The sequence below is a fragment of the Gorilla gorilla genome, chromosome 20 (genome assembly GCF_029281585.2).
Source record: "Gorilla gorilla gorilla isolate KB3781 chromosome 20, NHGRI_mGorGor1-v2.1_pri, whole genome shotgun sequence".
NCBI lineage: Eukaryota > Metazoa > Chordata > Mammalia > Primates > Hominidae > Gorilla > Gorilla gorilla.
Window position 1 is genome coordinate 47,931,170 of NC_073244.2, and position 15,182 is coordinate 47,946,351.

The window sequence follows — 15,182 nt, forward strand, 5'->3', positions numbered from 1 at the left end:
GCTTGAGCCCGGGAGGCAGAGGTTGCAGTGAGCCAAGATCATGCCACTGCACTTCAGAGCCTGGGTGACAGAGTAACACTCCCCCCACTACCACCCCCCAAAAAAGAACATAATACATAAAGAATACATGTATATTATAGACATTAGAGCAAATCCTAAAAAATATAAAAACAAAGAGGTATAACTAATAAACCATAGTAGAGATAAAATGGAATCATAAAAAACAATTGTAAAGAAGAAAGGAAAAGGCCAGGCATGGTGGCTCACACCTGTAATCCCGGCACTTTGAGAGGCTGAGGCAGGCAGATCATGAGGTCAGGAGATCGAGACCATCCTGGCCAACATGGTGAAACCCCATCCCTACTAAAAATACAAAAAATTAGCTGGCCATGGTGGCGTGCACCTGTAATCCCATCTTGGGAGGCTGAGGCAGGAGAATCGCTTGAACCCAGGAGTTGGAGGTTGAAGTGAGGCGAGATCACCCCACTGCACTCCAGCCTGGTGACAAAGCAAGATTCCACCTCAAAAAAAAAAAAAAAAAAAGAAGGAACAAACAACAGTTAGGACAAAACAAATGGCAAGCTAGTGGAACTAAATCTAACCATACTGATACTTACTTGAGATGTTAATAATCTAAACCCCAGGGATCAGAAAACTTTATCAATAAAGGGCCAGAGTGTAAATACAGGTTTTCTGGACCCACAGAGTCTCTGTCAAGTCATTCAACCCCTTAGTTGTAGCAGAAAAGCAATTTAAAACATGTAAACAAATGAGCTTTTGTTGTATTCCAACAAAGCTTTATATATAAAACAGGTGACAGGCTGGATTTATCCTGGGAACCATAGTTTGCCATTCCCTGACCTAAACACTCCAACTAAAGACAGAGATTGTCAGATTGTATAAAAATGTAAGAACACAGCCAGGCCTCATGGCACGTGCCGTAGTGCTAGCTACTGGGGAGGCTGAGGCACAAGGATTGCTTGAGCCCAGGAGGTTGAGGCAGCAGTGAGTTGTGACTGCACCACTGCTGTCCAGCCTTGGTGACAGAGCAAAACTGTGTCTCAAAACAACAACAATAACAGCAAAAGACCAAACTAAAACCATACATTGTCTACAAGACACCCACTTTAAATTTAAACACCTAGATAGTTTAAAAGTAAAAAAAATGATGGGAAGAGCTATACCATGCAACCACCAATCATGGCTATATTAATATCAGACAAAGTAGACTTCAGAATAAGGACTGTTACAAGGAACAAAGAGGGAATTTTATAATGATAAATGGGAAAAACAATCCTGAATGTGTAAGTACATAATAACAGAGCTCCAAAATGCACAGATTAAAAACAGATAAAACTGAAAAAGATATAGAGAAATACACAATTATAGTTAGATATTTCAACACTCCCCTATCACTGATAGAACAAGTAGACACAAAACTAATTTTAAAAGGAGAAATATTCTGTGATTCCACTTTTGTGAGGTACTTACAGCATTCACATTTATACATACAGGAAATAGAACAGTAGTCACCAGAGGTTAGGAGATTGGGGAAATGGGAAGTGTTGTTAGAAAGGTTTACAGTTTCACTTTTACAAAATGAAAAGGGTTCTGGAGATGGACGTTGGTTGTACATTATGAATGTACTTAGTACTGACTGTACACTTAAAAATAGTTAAGATGGTTAATTTTATATGTATTTTACAATAAAAAATTTGAACAAAATATTAATTGGTTTTTTGAAAAGATCAATAAAATTGATAAACCGCTAAGCAGACTGATCGAAAGAGAGAGAGAACACACAAATTGCCAATGTCAGAAGTGAAAGTGTGGACATCAAACCTACAGGCTGGGTGCAGTGGCTCATGCCTGTAATCCTAGCACTTTGGAGGGCCGAGGCGGGTGGATCACCTGAGGTCAGGAGTTCGAGACCAGCCTGGCCAACATGGTGAAACCCCGTCTCTAAAGTACAAAATTAGCTGGGCATGGTGGCACTTACTTGTAATCCCAGCTACTTGGGAGGCTGAGGCAGGAGAATCGCTTGAAACCAGGAGGCAGAGGTTGCAGTAAGCCGAGATTGCGCCATTGCACTCCAGCCTGGAAAACAAGAGTGAAACTCCGCCTCAAAAACAAAAACAAAACCTACAGTTATAAAAAGCAGATCTGGCTGGGCGTGGCGGCTCACGCTTGTAATCCCAGCACTTTCAGAGGCCAAAGCAGGCAGATCACCTGAGGTTGGGAGTTCCAGACCAGCCTGACCAACATGGAGAAAACCCATCTCTGTTAAAAATACAAAATTAGCCAGGTGTGGTGGCGCATGCCTGTAATCCCAGCTACTTGGGAGGCTGAGGCAGGAGAATCACTTGAACCTGGGAGGCGGAGGTTGCGGTAAGCCAAGTTCGCGCCATTGCACTCCAGCCTGGGCAACAAGACCAAAACTCCATCTCAAAAAAAAACAAAAAAAAAAGAAGCAGATCTGCAGTTGAAGCAAGCTGTGAATAAGCAGGGAGGGAAGGACCGACTGCAAAGGGACATGAGGGGACTTTTTGGGATGATGGAAACATCTATGATTGTGATGGTAGCTAAACAAATACTGATATCAACATTAATCAAGTTGTTCATTTCAAAGTATGAATTGTAATCTATGTAAATTATACCTCAACCAACTTAATAAAAATATAACAAGTCTTGAGGTCTTGTCTTTGAATAGTGGAAGATACAATCTCTGGCTAAATATAGGCCCAAGTGGTTTTATTTATAGCTTGACATAGTTCCTTTATTAAAATTTTTGTTGTTTGAGACAGTCTTGCTCTGTCACCCAGGCTGGAGTGCAGTGGCGAGATCTTGGTTCACTGCAACCTCCACCTCCCGGGTTCAAGCAATTCTCCTGCCTCAGCATCCCAAGTAGCTGGGATTACAGGCGCCCACCACCATGTCTGGCTAATTTTTGTATTTTTAGTAGAGGTGGGGTTTCACCATGGTGGCCAGACTGTTCTTGAACTCCTGATCTCAAATGATCCACCCAGCTCGGCTTCCCAAAGTGCTGGGATTACAGGTGTGAGCCACCATGTCCAGCTAAAAATTGTTTTAATTTACAAAACCATAAACCTACAGCAATCATCCTTAATGGCGAACATTAAAAATATTTCCTTGGCCAGGAACGATGGCTCACACCTGTAATCCCAGCACTTCGGGAGGCCAAGGAGGGCAGATGGCTTGAGCCCAGAAGTTCGATAGTGGCCTCGACAACACGGCAAAACCCCATCTCTGCAAATACAAAAATGAGCCGGGCATGGTGGTGCACACCTGTAGTCCCAGGTACTTGGGAGGCTGAGGTGGAAGGACTGATTGAGCCTGGGAGGTTGGGGCTACAGTGAGCAGTGATCATGCCACTGCCCTCAAGCCTGATGACAGAGTGAGACCCTGTCTCAAAAAAAAAAAAAAAAAAAAAACACCAAAAAAAAAAAACCTCACTTAAAGAAAGGGTCAAGTGAGGAAACTAGTTAGTGCTGTAGACATTCATATTATACATATGATCCAAGCTACAAGTATAAATTAAGAAATAAGGCATATAGAAAGGAATAGGCAAATACTTTTATTTACAAATAATACCAACATCTCTTTAGACAATTCAATCTCATGAAGAAACCATTTCATCTACTAAAGTAGTTCATCAATGTTACAATCCTTAGACAAAAACCAACAGTTTAGTACATAGTAATAGTAATCAATTACATAACAGAAAAAATATCCCAATCATATTATAAACAAAAACCATTAAGTATCTAGAAATAAGTAAAACAAGAAATGTGTACACTTTTATGCTAAAAATATAAAGACTTACTAAAGCACATAAAAGAATACCTACTGAAATAAAGACATACACCAGGTACAAGAGAAAAACTCAGTGTCGTAAAGATGTCAATAATGATTCTTTTCTTTCTAATAATACTATGGCAGAGTAGAAATATTGAAACTCCTCTATTAAAAGGATTTACCGGCCGGGCACGTGGCTCCTGCCTGTAATCCCAGCACTTTGGGAGGCCGAGGCGGGCAGATCACCTGAGGTCTGGAGTTCGAGCCCAGCCTCAACATGGAGAAACCCTGTCTCTATTAAAAATACAAAATTAGCCAGGCGTGGTGGTGCATGCCTGTAATCCCAGCTACTCGGGAGGCTGAGGCAGGAGAATTGTTTAAATCTGGGAGGCAGAGGTTGCAGTAAGCCGAGATCGTGCCATTGCACTCCAGCCTGGGCAACAATAGCAAAACTCCGTCTCAAAAAAAAAAAAAAAAAGAATTTACCCCGAATAGATCATCTTTGGTCAATAAGAATATACAGGTGATCTTTCTGTCTTCATTGTGCTTTTCTCTGCTCTTTAAAAAATTCTACTTTTTTCATAAAAAGAGTTAATTTTTAAAAGTGAAAAGTAAAAATGATAAGAGTATTGGCTGAACACAGCGGCTCACACCTGTAATCCCAGCACTTAGGAGGCTGAGGTGCTAGGACTAATTGAGCCCAAGAGTTCAAGACCAGCCTGGACAACATGGTGAAACCCTGTCTCTACAAAAGATACAAAAATTAGCTAGGTGTGGTGGTGTGCGCCTGTAGTCCTTGCTACTCGGGAGGCTGAGGTGGGGGATCGATTGAGCCTGGGAAGTTGAGGCTGCAGTGAGCCAAGATTGTGGCATTGCACTCCAGCCTGGGCAACACAGCAAAAACCTGTCACACATGAAAAAGACAACTGTGAACTGTAAAAAGCACTCCTCCATCTTCACCCTCTCTGTATATATTTATGTTTAAATATCTCCAAGGAAGCAGTTACAAAAATATGGAGAATAATAAATGACAGAGTAAGAATTTGAGAACAAACATTTGATTTGTTTCCATAAATTGAGACAAACCTCAACTGACTACAAATTGAGACAAAAGAATCAATTGAGCCGGGCGGGGTGGCTCACGCCTGTAATCCCAGCACTTTGGGAGGCCGAGGTGGGCGGATCATGAGGTCAGGAGATCGAGACCATCCTGGCTAACATGGTGAAATTCCGTCTCCACTACAAATACAAAAAATTAGCCGGGCGTGGTAGCGGGCACCTGTAGTCCCAGCTACTAGGGAGGCTGAGGCAGGAGAATGGCGTGAACCTGGGAGGTGGAGCTTGCAGTGAGTCGACTGCACTACATGCCACTGCACTCCAGCCTGGGCGACAGAACGAGACTGTCTCAAAAAAAATCAATTGAGACAAAGCCTCAATTGATTAACCTTAAAATAACCTTCTTAAAAGATATGTGTGTGTGTGTGTATATATATAAATCATCCATAAGCATATTAGTAAAAGTACAAATCAACAGATATGTTTTAGAGAAGTGTTAAATTTTTAAAACGCAAGTGTAATTTAAATAGAATGAAATACAACAATCCGAAGTGCATAGACGATGAGGTAAGATTTTTTTCATCAACTTTATTGAAGTGTAATTTACATATAATAAAATGCAACCATATGTCTACATTCATGCAAATACCACCTTGTAAGAAATGCCTTTCCTGACTACCTTATCTAAATTAGCCCTGCCCAGAGTTCAGAGACCAGCCTGACCAACATGGAGAAACCCCGTCTCTACTAAATAATACAAAAATTAGCTGGGCATGGTGAAGCATGCCTGTAATCCCAGTTACTCAGGAGGCTGAGGCAAGAGAATCGCTTGAACCCGGGAGGCGGAGGTTGCAGTGAGCCGAGATCGTGCCATTGCACTCCAGCCTGGGCAACAAGAGCAAAACTCCATCTCAAAAAAAAAAAAGAAAAAGAAAAAAGAAAAAGAAAGTGCCAGGTGCAGTGGCTCATGATTGTAATCCCAGCACTTTGAGAGGCCAAGGTGGGCCATTCTTTATATTCATAAGGTGGGAAGATTGCTTGAAGACAGGAATTCAAGACCAGCCTGGGTAACAAAGCAAGACTCCAACTCTACTGAAATAAAAAATAAAAACCTAGCTGGGTGTCATGGTGCTGCTGGGAGTATAGCAGTGAGGACGACCAGAGGTCACTCTTTTCACCATCTTGGATTTGGCCGACTTCTTTACTGCAAGATGTTTTCTCAGCAAGGTCTTTATGACCTGTATCTTATGCTGACCTCATATCTCATCTTGTGACTTAGAATGCCTTAACTGTCTAGGAATGCAGTCCAGTAGGTTTCAATGTTACTTTACACAGCTCCTATTCAAGAAGAAGTTGCTCTGGTTTACACGCCTCTGACATAACCATGCAGTGAACAAGTCTATTGGCTCCATTTATTCACCAGCATGTGCTCACTTTGTATCTGTGTCATATTTGGATGATCCCAACAATATTTCAACTTTCTCATTGTCATTATATCTGTTATGGTGGCCTATGATTATCTTTGGCACCACTACTTGTTTTAGGGCATCACAAACTGTGTCCATATAAGACAGCAAACTTAATTGATAAACATGGTGTGTGTTCTGACTACAAACTTAATTGATAAACACTGTGTGTGTTCTGACTGCTCCACTGACTGGCTCACTGCAACATCCGCCTCCCAGGTTCAAGCGATTCTCCAGCCTTGCCTCCTGAATAGCTGGGATTACAGGCATACGCCACCACGTCTGGCTAATTTTGTATTTTTAGTAGAGATGGGGTTTCAACATGTTGGCCAGGCTGGTCTTGAACTCTTAACCTCAGGTGATCCACCCACCTCAGCCTCCGAAAGTGCTGGCATTTACAGGCGTGAGCCACCATGCCTGGCTTGGAATTTCTAATATAAATTGCCCACTGGATCCAAAGGAGAAGGTGCGCACAGACTTTAGTTTTGCTTGCTTTCTTTCCAGCAAGGACTTTCTTAGCCACCTTTGCAGTTATGGGCTAAAGTAGACAGGGAAATAGACAGGGAAGGTGAAGCTTAAAACAAAGTCAGTAGTCAAACATGAAAAATATAGTCACACTTATTTATTATAAAAAAACTATTACTAGCCAGGCGCAGTGGCTCACACCTGTAATCCCAGCACTTTGGGAGGCCGAGGTAGGGGGATCACGAGGTCAAGAGTTTGAGACCACCCTGACCAACACAGTGAAACCCCGTCTCTACTAAAAATACAAAAATTAGCCAAGGATGGTGGTGCATGCCTGTAATCTCAGCTACTCAGGAGGCAGAGGCAGGAGAATCACTTGAACCCGGGAGGCAGAGGTTGCAGTGAGCCAAGATAGCACCACTGCACTCCAGCCTGGGCAACAGAGCAAGACTCTGTCTCAAAACAAAACAAACAAACAAAAAATATACAAAAACAACTATTGCCATCAACATTTTATCAATTAGTAATTTTGGCACAGAGAATTTACATAACTAGCCTAATGTCACGTAGGTAGTAAATGGTTGTCTTTTGTCATTGACCACATTCTCTAATATGAATTTGTATAACTTCAATAAGCTTTGAATCATGATAGAAAACTCATCTACATTCATTATCAATTTCTTTCAGTATTAAATGTCCTAATTTTGGTGGGTGGATCACCAGGTCAGGAGATCGAGACCATCCTGGCTAACACAGTGAAACCCTGTCTCTACTAAAAATACAAAAAACAAAAAAATTAGCCAGGCGTGGTGGCAGGTACCTGTAGTCCCAGCTACTAGGGAGGCTGAGGCAGGAGAATGGCATGAACCCAGGAGGCAGAGCTTGCAGTGAGCCGAGATAGCACCACTGCACTCCAGCCTGGGCGACAGAGCAAGACTCCGTCTCAAAAAAAAAAAAAAAAAAAAAAGTCTTAATTCTGGAAAAAGTGAATATGAAGTAATACACATCCATTGTATTTGACCCACATATGGAATCTGCTGATGATCCATGACAAATGGCATGAGAACAGTTTCCTACATTAATTATGTTAGGTCATGAATTCTCTGATGTCGAGTAAGCTGTGTAAGCTGTTTAAAGGCCTTCCCACATGTCTTACATTCATAGGGTTTCTCGCCAGTGTGAACACTCTGATGTCGGCTGAGTCCTGAGGCATAGAAAAAGGCTTTCCCACATTCCGGACATTGATAAGTTTTCTCACCAGTATGGATTCGTTTATGTTGACTAAGTTGTGAAGGACATCTAAAGGCCTTCCCACATTCCTTACAATCATAAGGTTTCTCACCAGTGTGAGTTCGCTGATGTCGAATTAGTTCTGAGCCGCAAGTAAAAGATTTCCCACATTCTTTACATTCATAAGGTCTGTCACCGGTATGAATTCTCTGATGTAGAGTAAGGTGTGTACGCTGTCTGAAGGACTTCCCACATGTCTTACATTCATAGGGTTTCTCGCCAGTGTGAATACTGTGATGTTTGGTGAGTCCTGAGAAACGGACAAAGGCTTTTCCACATTCATGACATCGATAAGGTTTCTCACCAGTATGGATTCGTTGATGTTGAGTAAGTTTTGAACGACGTCTAAAGGCCTTGCCACATTCCTTACAATCATAGGGTTTCTCACCAGTGTGAATTCGCCGATGTTGGATTATTGCTGAGCGAAAAGCAAAAGATTTTCCACATTCCTTACAATGATAGGGTTTCTCACCAGTGTGAATTCGCTGATGTTCAATTAGTGTTGAGCGAGAAGTAAAAGATTTCCCACATTCTTTACAACTGTAGCGTTTCTCACCAGTGTGAACTGGCCGATGTTGAATTAGTGCTGAGCGAAGAGTAAAAGATTTCCCACATTCCTTGCAATGATAAGGTTTCTCACCAGTGTGAATTGGCTGATGTTGAATTAGTGTTGAATGAGAAGTAAAAGATTTCCCACATTCCTTACAATCATAGAGCTTCTCACCAGTGTGTATTTGCTGATGTTGAATTAGTGTTGAGTGAGAAGTAAAAGATTTCCCACATTCCTTACAATCATAGGGTTTCTCACCAGTGTGAATTTGCTGATGTTGAATTAGTGTTGAGTGAGAAGTAAAAGATTTCCCACATTCCTTACCATCATAGGGTTTCTCACCGGTGTGATTTTGCTGATGTTGAATTAGTCCTGAGCAGAAAGTAAAAGATTTCCCACATTCTTTACATTCATAAGGTTTCTCACCAGTATGAATTCTCCGATGTTGATTAAGGTATGTACGCTGTCTAAAGGCCTTCCCACAGTCCGGACATTCATAGGGTTTCTCACCAGTGTGAATTCTGTGATGTTGGGTGAGTCCTGAGACACTGACAAAGGCTTTCCCACATTCCTGACATTGATAAGGTTTCTCACCAGTATGGATTTGTTGATGTTGAGTAAGTCGTAAACGAAGTCTAAAGGCCTTCCCACATTCCTTACAATCATAAGGTTTCTCACCAGTGTGAATTTGCTGATGTTGAAGTAGTGTTGAGCCAACAGTAAAAGATTTTCCACATTCCTTACAGTGATAGGGTTTCTCACCAGTGTGAATTCGCTGATGTTGAATTAGTGCTGAGCGAGAAGTAAAAGATTTTCCACATTCTTTACAATCATAGGGTTTCTCACCAGTGTGAACTGCCTGATGTCCAATTAGCCCTGAGCGAAAAGTAAAAGATTTTCCACATTCCTTACAATGATAGGGTTTCTCACCAGTGTGAATTCGCTGATGCTGAAGTAGTGCTGAGCCAGAAGCAAAAGATTTTCCACATTCTTTACAATTATAGGGTTTCTCACCAGTGTGAATTCGCTGGTGTCGATTGCGTGTTGAGCGAAAAGTAAAAGATTTTCCACATTCCTTACAACAATAGGGTTTCTCACCAGTGTGAATTCGCTGATGTTGAAGTAGTGCTGAGCCCGAAGCAAAAGATTTCCCACATTCCTTACAATCATAGGGTTTCTCACCAGTGTGAATTCGCTGATGTTGAATTAGTGTTGAGCCAGTAGTAAAAGATTTTCCACATTCTTTACAATCATAGGGTTTCTCACCAGTGTGAATTGCCTGGTGTCCAATTAACCCTGAGCGAAAAGTAAAAGATTTCCCACATTCCTTACAATCATAGGGTTTCTCACCAGTGTGAATTCGCTGATGTCGAATTAGTGCTGAGTGAAAAGTAAAAGATTTTCCACATTCCTTACAGTCATAGGGTTTCTCACCAGTGTGAATTCGCTGATGTCGAATTAGTGCTGAGCCTGAAGCAAAAGATTTTCCACATTCCTTACAATCATACGGTTTCTCACCAGTGTGAATTTGCTGGTGTCGAATTAGTGTTGAGCCAACAGTAAAAGATTTTCCACATTGCTTACAATGATAGGGTTTCTCACCAGTGTGAATTTGCTGATGTTGATTTAGTGTTGAGCCAGAAGTAAAAGATTTCCCACATTCTTTACATTCATAAGGTTTGTCACCAGTATGAATTCTCCGATGTTGAATAAGGTGTGCAGACGGTCTAAAGGCCTTCACGGATTCCTGACACTCATGAGGTTTCTCATCTGTATACATTTTCTGGTGTTGAATAAGATGTGAGCCAGAAATAAAAGCTTTTCCATATTCTTTACATGCACAGGGCTTTTCCCCAGTATGAATTCTCTGATGTTTAACAAGATAGGAAAAGTGATGAAAGGCCTTCCCACACTCCTTACATTTATAGAGTTTTTCACCAGTATGGGTTTCTTGCTGTTGTGTAAGTTCTGAGCCATACTTAAAAGCCATACATTCTGCGGATTTATACAGTTTCTCTCCAGGATGAATCCAATGATGCAGAGTGAGAGATGTCTGTAGGCAGAAAGTTGGTGTTTTTTCATAAGTCATTATTGCTTTTTCCAAATATCGCTCCTGATTTATATCTTGGTGCTGAAACTGGCCTTTGCATTCCCAGTCATCTCTGACACTGGAGCCCACAAGGCTATGACATTTTTCCATTCTCACCCACTGAGGTGATGTTACTTCATAGATTTCTTTTGGCAAACATGAATCTTTGGTCTTACATCTAAACTCCGAGTCTGAAAAATAACCAGAAAGCAAAAACATAGCATTTCCTTGTTGAGTAGAAATAAAAACATCTATGGTAGAAAGGGGAGACAAACTGAAAATAATGTCCTTAAGAATTAAAGATGTGTTGGGCATGGTGGCTCATGCCTGTAATCCCAGCACTTTGGGAGTCTGAGACAGGAGGATTGCTTGAGCCCAGGAGTTCAAGGCTGCAGTGAGCTGTGATTGTGCCACTACACTCCAGCCTGGGCCACAGAGCAAGACCCTGTCTTAAAAAAAAAAAAAAAAAAAAGATGGTGTACATACATGGTATACGTGGTGATAGTATGTACCCTTATATGATGTGATGAGAACAGTATTTTATCTCTGTGATCTTCCTTCTAAAAATACTGAACTCCAGTCTAATCACTGGAAAAACACCAGACAGATCCCAAAATGAGAGACAATCTATGAAATACCTGGCCAGTACTCTCCAAAACTATTGAGATAATCACAAACAAGGAAAGCCTGAAAAGCTGTCAAAGCAAAGAGGAGCCAAGGGAAACATAATGACTCAATGCAATGTGTTATCCTAGCCAAGATCCTAGAATAGGAAAAAAGGACATTAGGTAAAAGCTAAGGAGGCTAGGCACAGTGGCTCACACCTGTAATCCCAGCACTTTGGGAGGCTGAAGTGGGAGGACCACGAGGTCAGGAGTTCAAGACCAGCCTGGCCAACATGGTGAAACCCCGTCTCTATTAAAAATACAAAAATGAGCGAGACGTGTGGCCCATGCCTGTAATCTCAGCTACTTGGGAGGCTGAGACAGGAGAATCACTTGAGCCCGGGAGGCTGAGGTTGCAGTGAGCCAAGATCGTACCATTGCACTCCAGCCTAGGCAACAAAAGCCAGACTCCATCTCAAAAAAAAAAAAAAAAAAAAGCTAAGGAAATCTGAGTAAAGTAGGGGTTTCCATTAATAATAATAGATCTCAGCACCATAGGAAAGGTAAATAATAATAACAACATTGCTTCAACAATGTTATTATTGAATAGGATCAACATTCATTCATTAATTATGACAAATGTACAAATATAAAATGTTAATGGGAAACTACATGTGATGTATATGGGAAGTCTCTGTACTAACCTCACAACTTTTCTGTAAGTCTAAAACTATCCTGAAACCTAAAGTTTACTTTTTTAAAGTGAGAAAGTAACATCTCATTAGCAAAAAGGCCAAGCAAATTTTTGTAAAAGACACAAATGGGGTATCAGTATCTAAAAATTAAAAAATGAATCATTGAAACTTAAAATTCAATGAATGAATTTGAATTGGCAGTATAAGAGTGCAATCATGATTTTTAAAAAATACTTTCCATCTTCATCCATTGAAGCTTTAGAAACAACCAGTCTGGCAGCAATGAACACGCTAATGACAGATTACTGTCTCTAAATACCATTTCTTACTACACAGAACCTAGGCTCCTTGGAGCATCTTGGGATTAGAACAGAAAGTGTGCATTATGAGCATGGAAAAAGCTGGCATATTAGAAAAGCAAAGAAGCTTATTCAAGACTCCTAGGGTCATGTCAAAAAGACTCAGGAACAATTGTGAAGAGGGTCCCATTGGCCAAAGATGGGACAAGTTGAGCATGAATTCAAGAATAATAACTGTAATCATTGTAATGTAATTACAATAAATCACATCAAATATTTTTTAAATCTGTGTGTTCATAAGGACAATTTTAAAATTACCTAGTAATTTTTAGGGGATGAGATGAGGAATGGCTGCTAACATCACAAAAACAGAAACAACCAGATATGTGCTTCTTGATGAAATACACAATACTAATATCACATAGTCTGTTTATAGGAAAGAAAGGAGTAGAGGGAGGGGAGCTAAATGTTAAATGACAGATGATCCAGTTTCTTCAACATACAAATTTCAAGGAGAAAAAGAGAAAGAAATCAACAACAAAACCTCACTGGAATGGTTAAATAATTGGAAATGCAAAAGCAAGGTTAAAAGTCATAAAGAAAAGTCAAAGAATTCATTTGTCTTCCTGAAAGTAATACTGAAAGAACAGGGAGCAAACTATATTCAAGATGGAACAGCTAAAATTTATTCAGAAGTGATGAGGTTTTCTAAAAAAAATCTGAGGTGCCATGAGTGCCATGGATGGTAAATTTTAAAAGTTCTACGGGGCCAGGTGCGGTGGCACACGCCTGTAGTCTCATCACTTTGGGAGTCTGAGGCAGGTGGATCACCTGAGGTCAGGAATTCAAGACCAGCCTGGTCAACATGACAAAACCCTGACTTTACTAAAAATACAAAATAAGCCAGGCATGGTGGTGCACGCCTGAATTCTCAGCTACTCGGGGGGCTGAGGCAGAAGAATTGCTTAAACCCAGGAGACAGAGTTTGCAGTGAGCCAAAATTGTGCCACTGCATTCCAGCCTGGGCGACAGAGCGAGACTTCATCTCAGGAAAAAAAAAAAAAAAAAAAGTTCTATAAGCCAGGCATGGTGGTTCACGGCTCTAATCCCAACACTTTGGGACGCCAAGACTGCAAGATTACCAGAGCCCAGGAGTTCAAGACCAGTCTGGGCAACAGCCTGGGACACTGTCTCAAAAAAAAAAAAAAAAAAAAAAAGCCGGGTGTGGTGGCATATGCCTGTAGCCTCAGGTACTCGGGAGGCTAAGGCGGGAGGATCACCTGAGCCTGGAAAGTCAATGCTGCAATGAGCTGTGGTCAAGCCACTGCACTCCAGCCTGGGTGACCATGGGAGAACCTGTCTCTTAAAAAAAAATTATGCATGATGAAATCCCAATAATAAGAACAAAATGAACAGGAAAAAAAAAATAGCTTACACACCATGCTTGCTATATGCCAGGCACTATTTTCACTGCTTTACACATTTACTATATAAGCTCATTTAATCCTCAGAAGAATCCTGTGAATAGCATATATATTTGCAAATGAGGACCAGAGAGGTTAAGTAAATTGCCAAAAGTCATAGAGGTATTAAATAGCAGAGCTAGGATTTGAATGGAGGCAATCTGGCTCGAGTCCATGCTTTCAACTTCCAAATCAGTGGAATCGAACTAAGTATGGGCATCAGATTTTTTTAAAACCTCAAATCTAAAACAGTGTAAAATAAAACAGGCAACAGAAGACAGGAAAAGTGAGACAAATAGAATAAGCTGGTTAAAAAAATTCAAACAGGCCAAGAGAGGTGGATCGTGCCTGTATTTTCAGCTACTCGGGAGGCTGAGGTATACAGATTGCTTGAGCCTAGGGGGTTGAGGCTGTGGTGAGCTGTGATTGCTCCACTGCACTCAGCCCAGGCAACAGAGAGAGAGAGACCCTGTCTCAAAAAAAAAAAAAAAAAAAATCCAAATACATCAGTAATTATAAGGAATGTAAACAAAGAAAAAGTAAATTTCAACCCTTTTAAAATAAAAAATGACTAAAAACATGAGGACACAAAAAAGTTGAAGTAAAAACTAAGAAAATGAAAATCAGGCAAGTATTCATGAATAGAAAGCTAGGGTCTTAGCACTGGAAAAAAATAGACTTTAAGGTGAAAACATTCTTGGGAATAAAGAGGATTACTACATAATAAAACGTTCATTCACCAAAAAGATATAACAATTCTAAATTTGTAAGCATCCAGTAAAATAAACTCTAAATATGCGAAGTAAAAATTGAGAAAATACAAAAAGTTTAGGCTTCATCTTGATTGTGGGAGATTTCTTTTTTTTAGTTATTTTTTTTGAGACGGAGTCTCACTCTGTAACCCAGGCTGGAGTGCAGTGGCACGATCTCAGCTCACTGCAACCTCTGCCCTCCGAGTTCAAGCGATTCTCCTGCCTCAGCCTCCCAAGTAGCTGGGATTACAGGCACCTGCCACCACGCCCGGCTAATTTTTTGTATTTTTAGTAGAGATGGGGTTTCACCATCTTGACCAGCCTGGTCTTGAGCTCCTGACCTTGTGATCCACCCACCTCGGCCTCCCAAAGTGCTGGGATTACAGGCGTGAGCCACCACGCCCGGCTGATTGTGGGAGATTTCAATACACCTCTTTTAATAACTGAGAGGTCAAGCACCCAGAAAATATAAAAGGATACAGAGGATCTTTACATCAAATTAACAAGCATGATATGTTGAACATGTGAGAATTCTACACGCAGCAATTAAAAGAAAGCACAGGAACACGTGAATCCCCACCCCCACAAAAACACTGAGAATTCAGCAGTGCGTGAAGTAAGTCTGAACACACTTCC

The 15,182-nt window shown here is 40.9% G+C and overlaps 1 protein-coding gene across 1 annotated transcript in view; it reads right to left on the reverse strand.

Moving 5' to 3' along the window:
• Window positions 1-3,576: 3,576 nt before the first annotated feature.
• Window positions 3,577-15,182, reverse strand: part of ZNF850 (zinc finger protein 850) — a 29,347-nt gene continuing 17,741 nt past the window's right edge. The window contains exon 5 of the mRNA XM_031004549.3: window positions 3,577-10,923. Coding sequence (XP_030860409.1) covers window positions 7,886-10,923 — 3,038 coding nt within the window. The 3' untranslated portion in view covers window positions 3,577-7,885. The remainder of the gene's footprint in view (window positions 10,924-15,182) is intronic.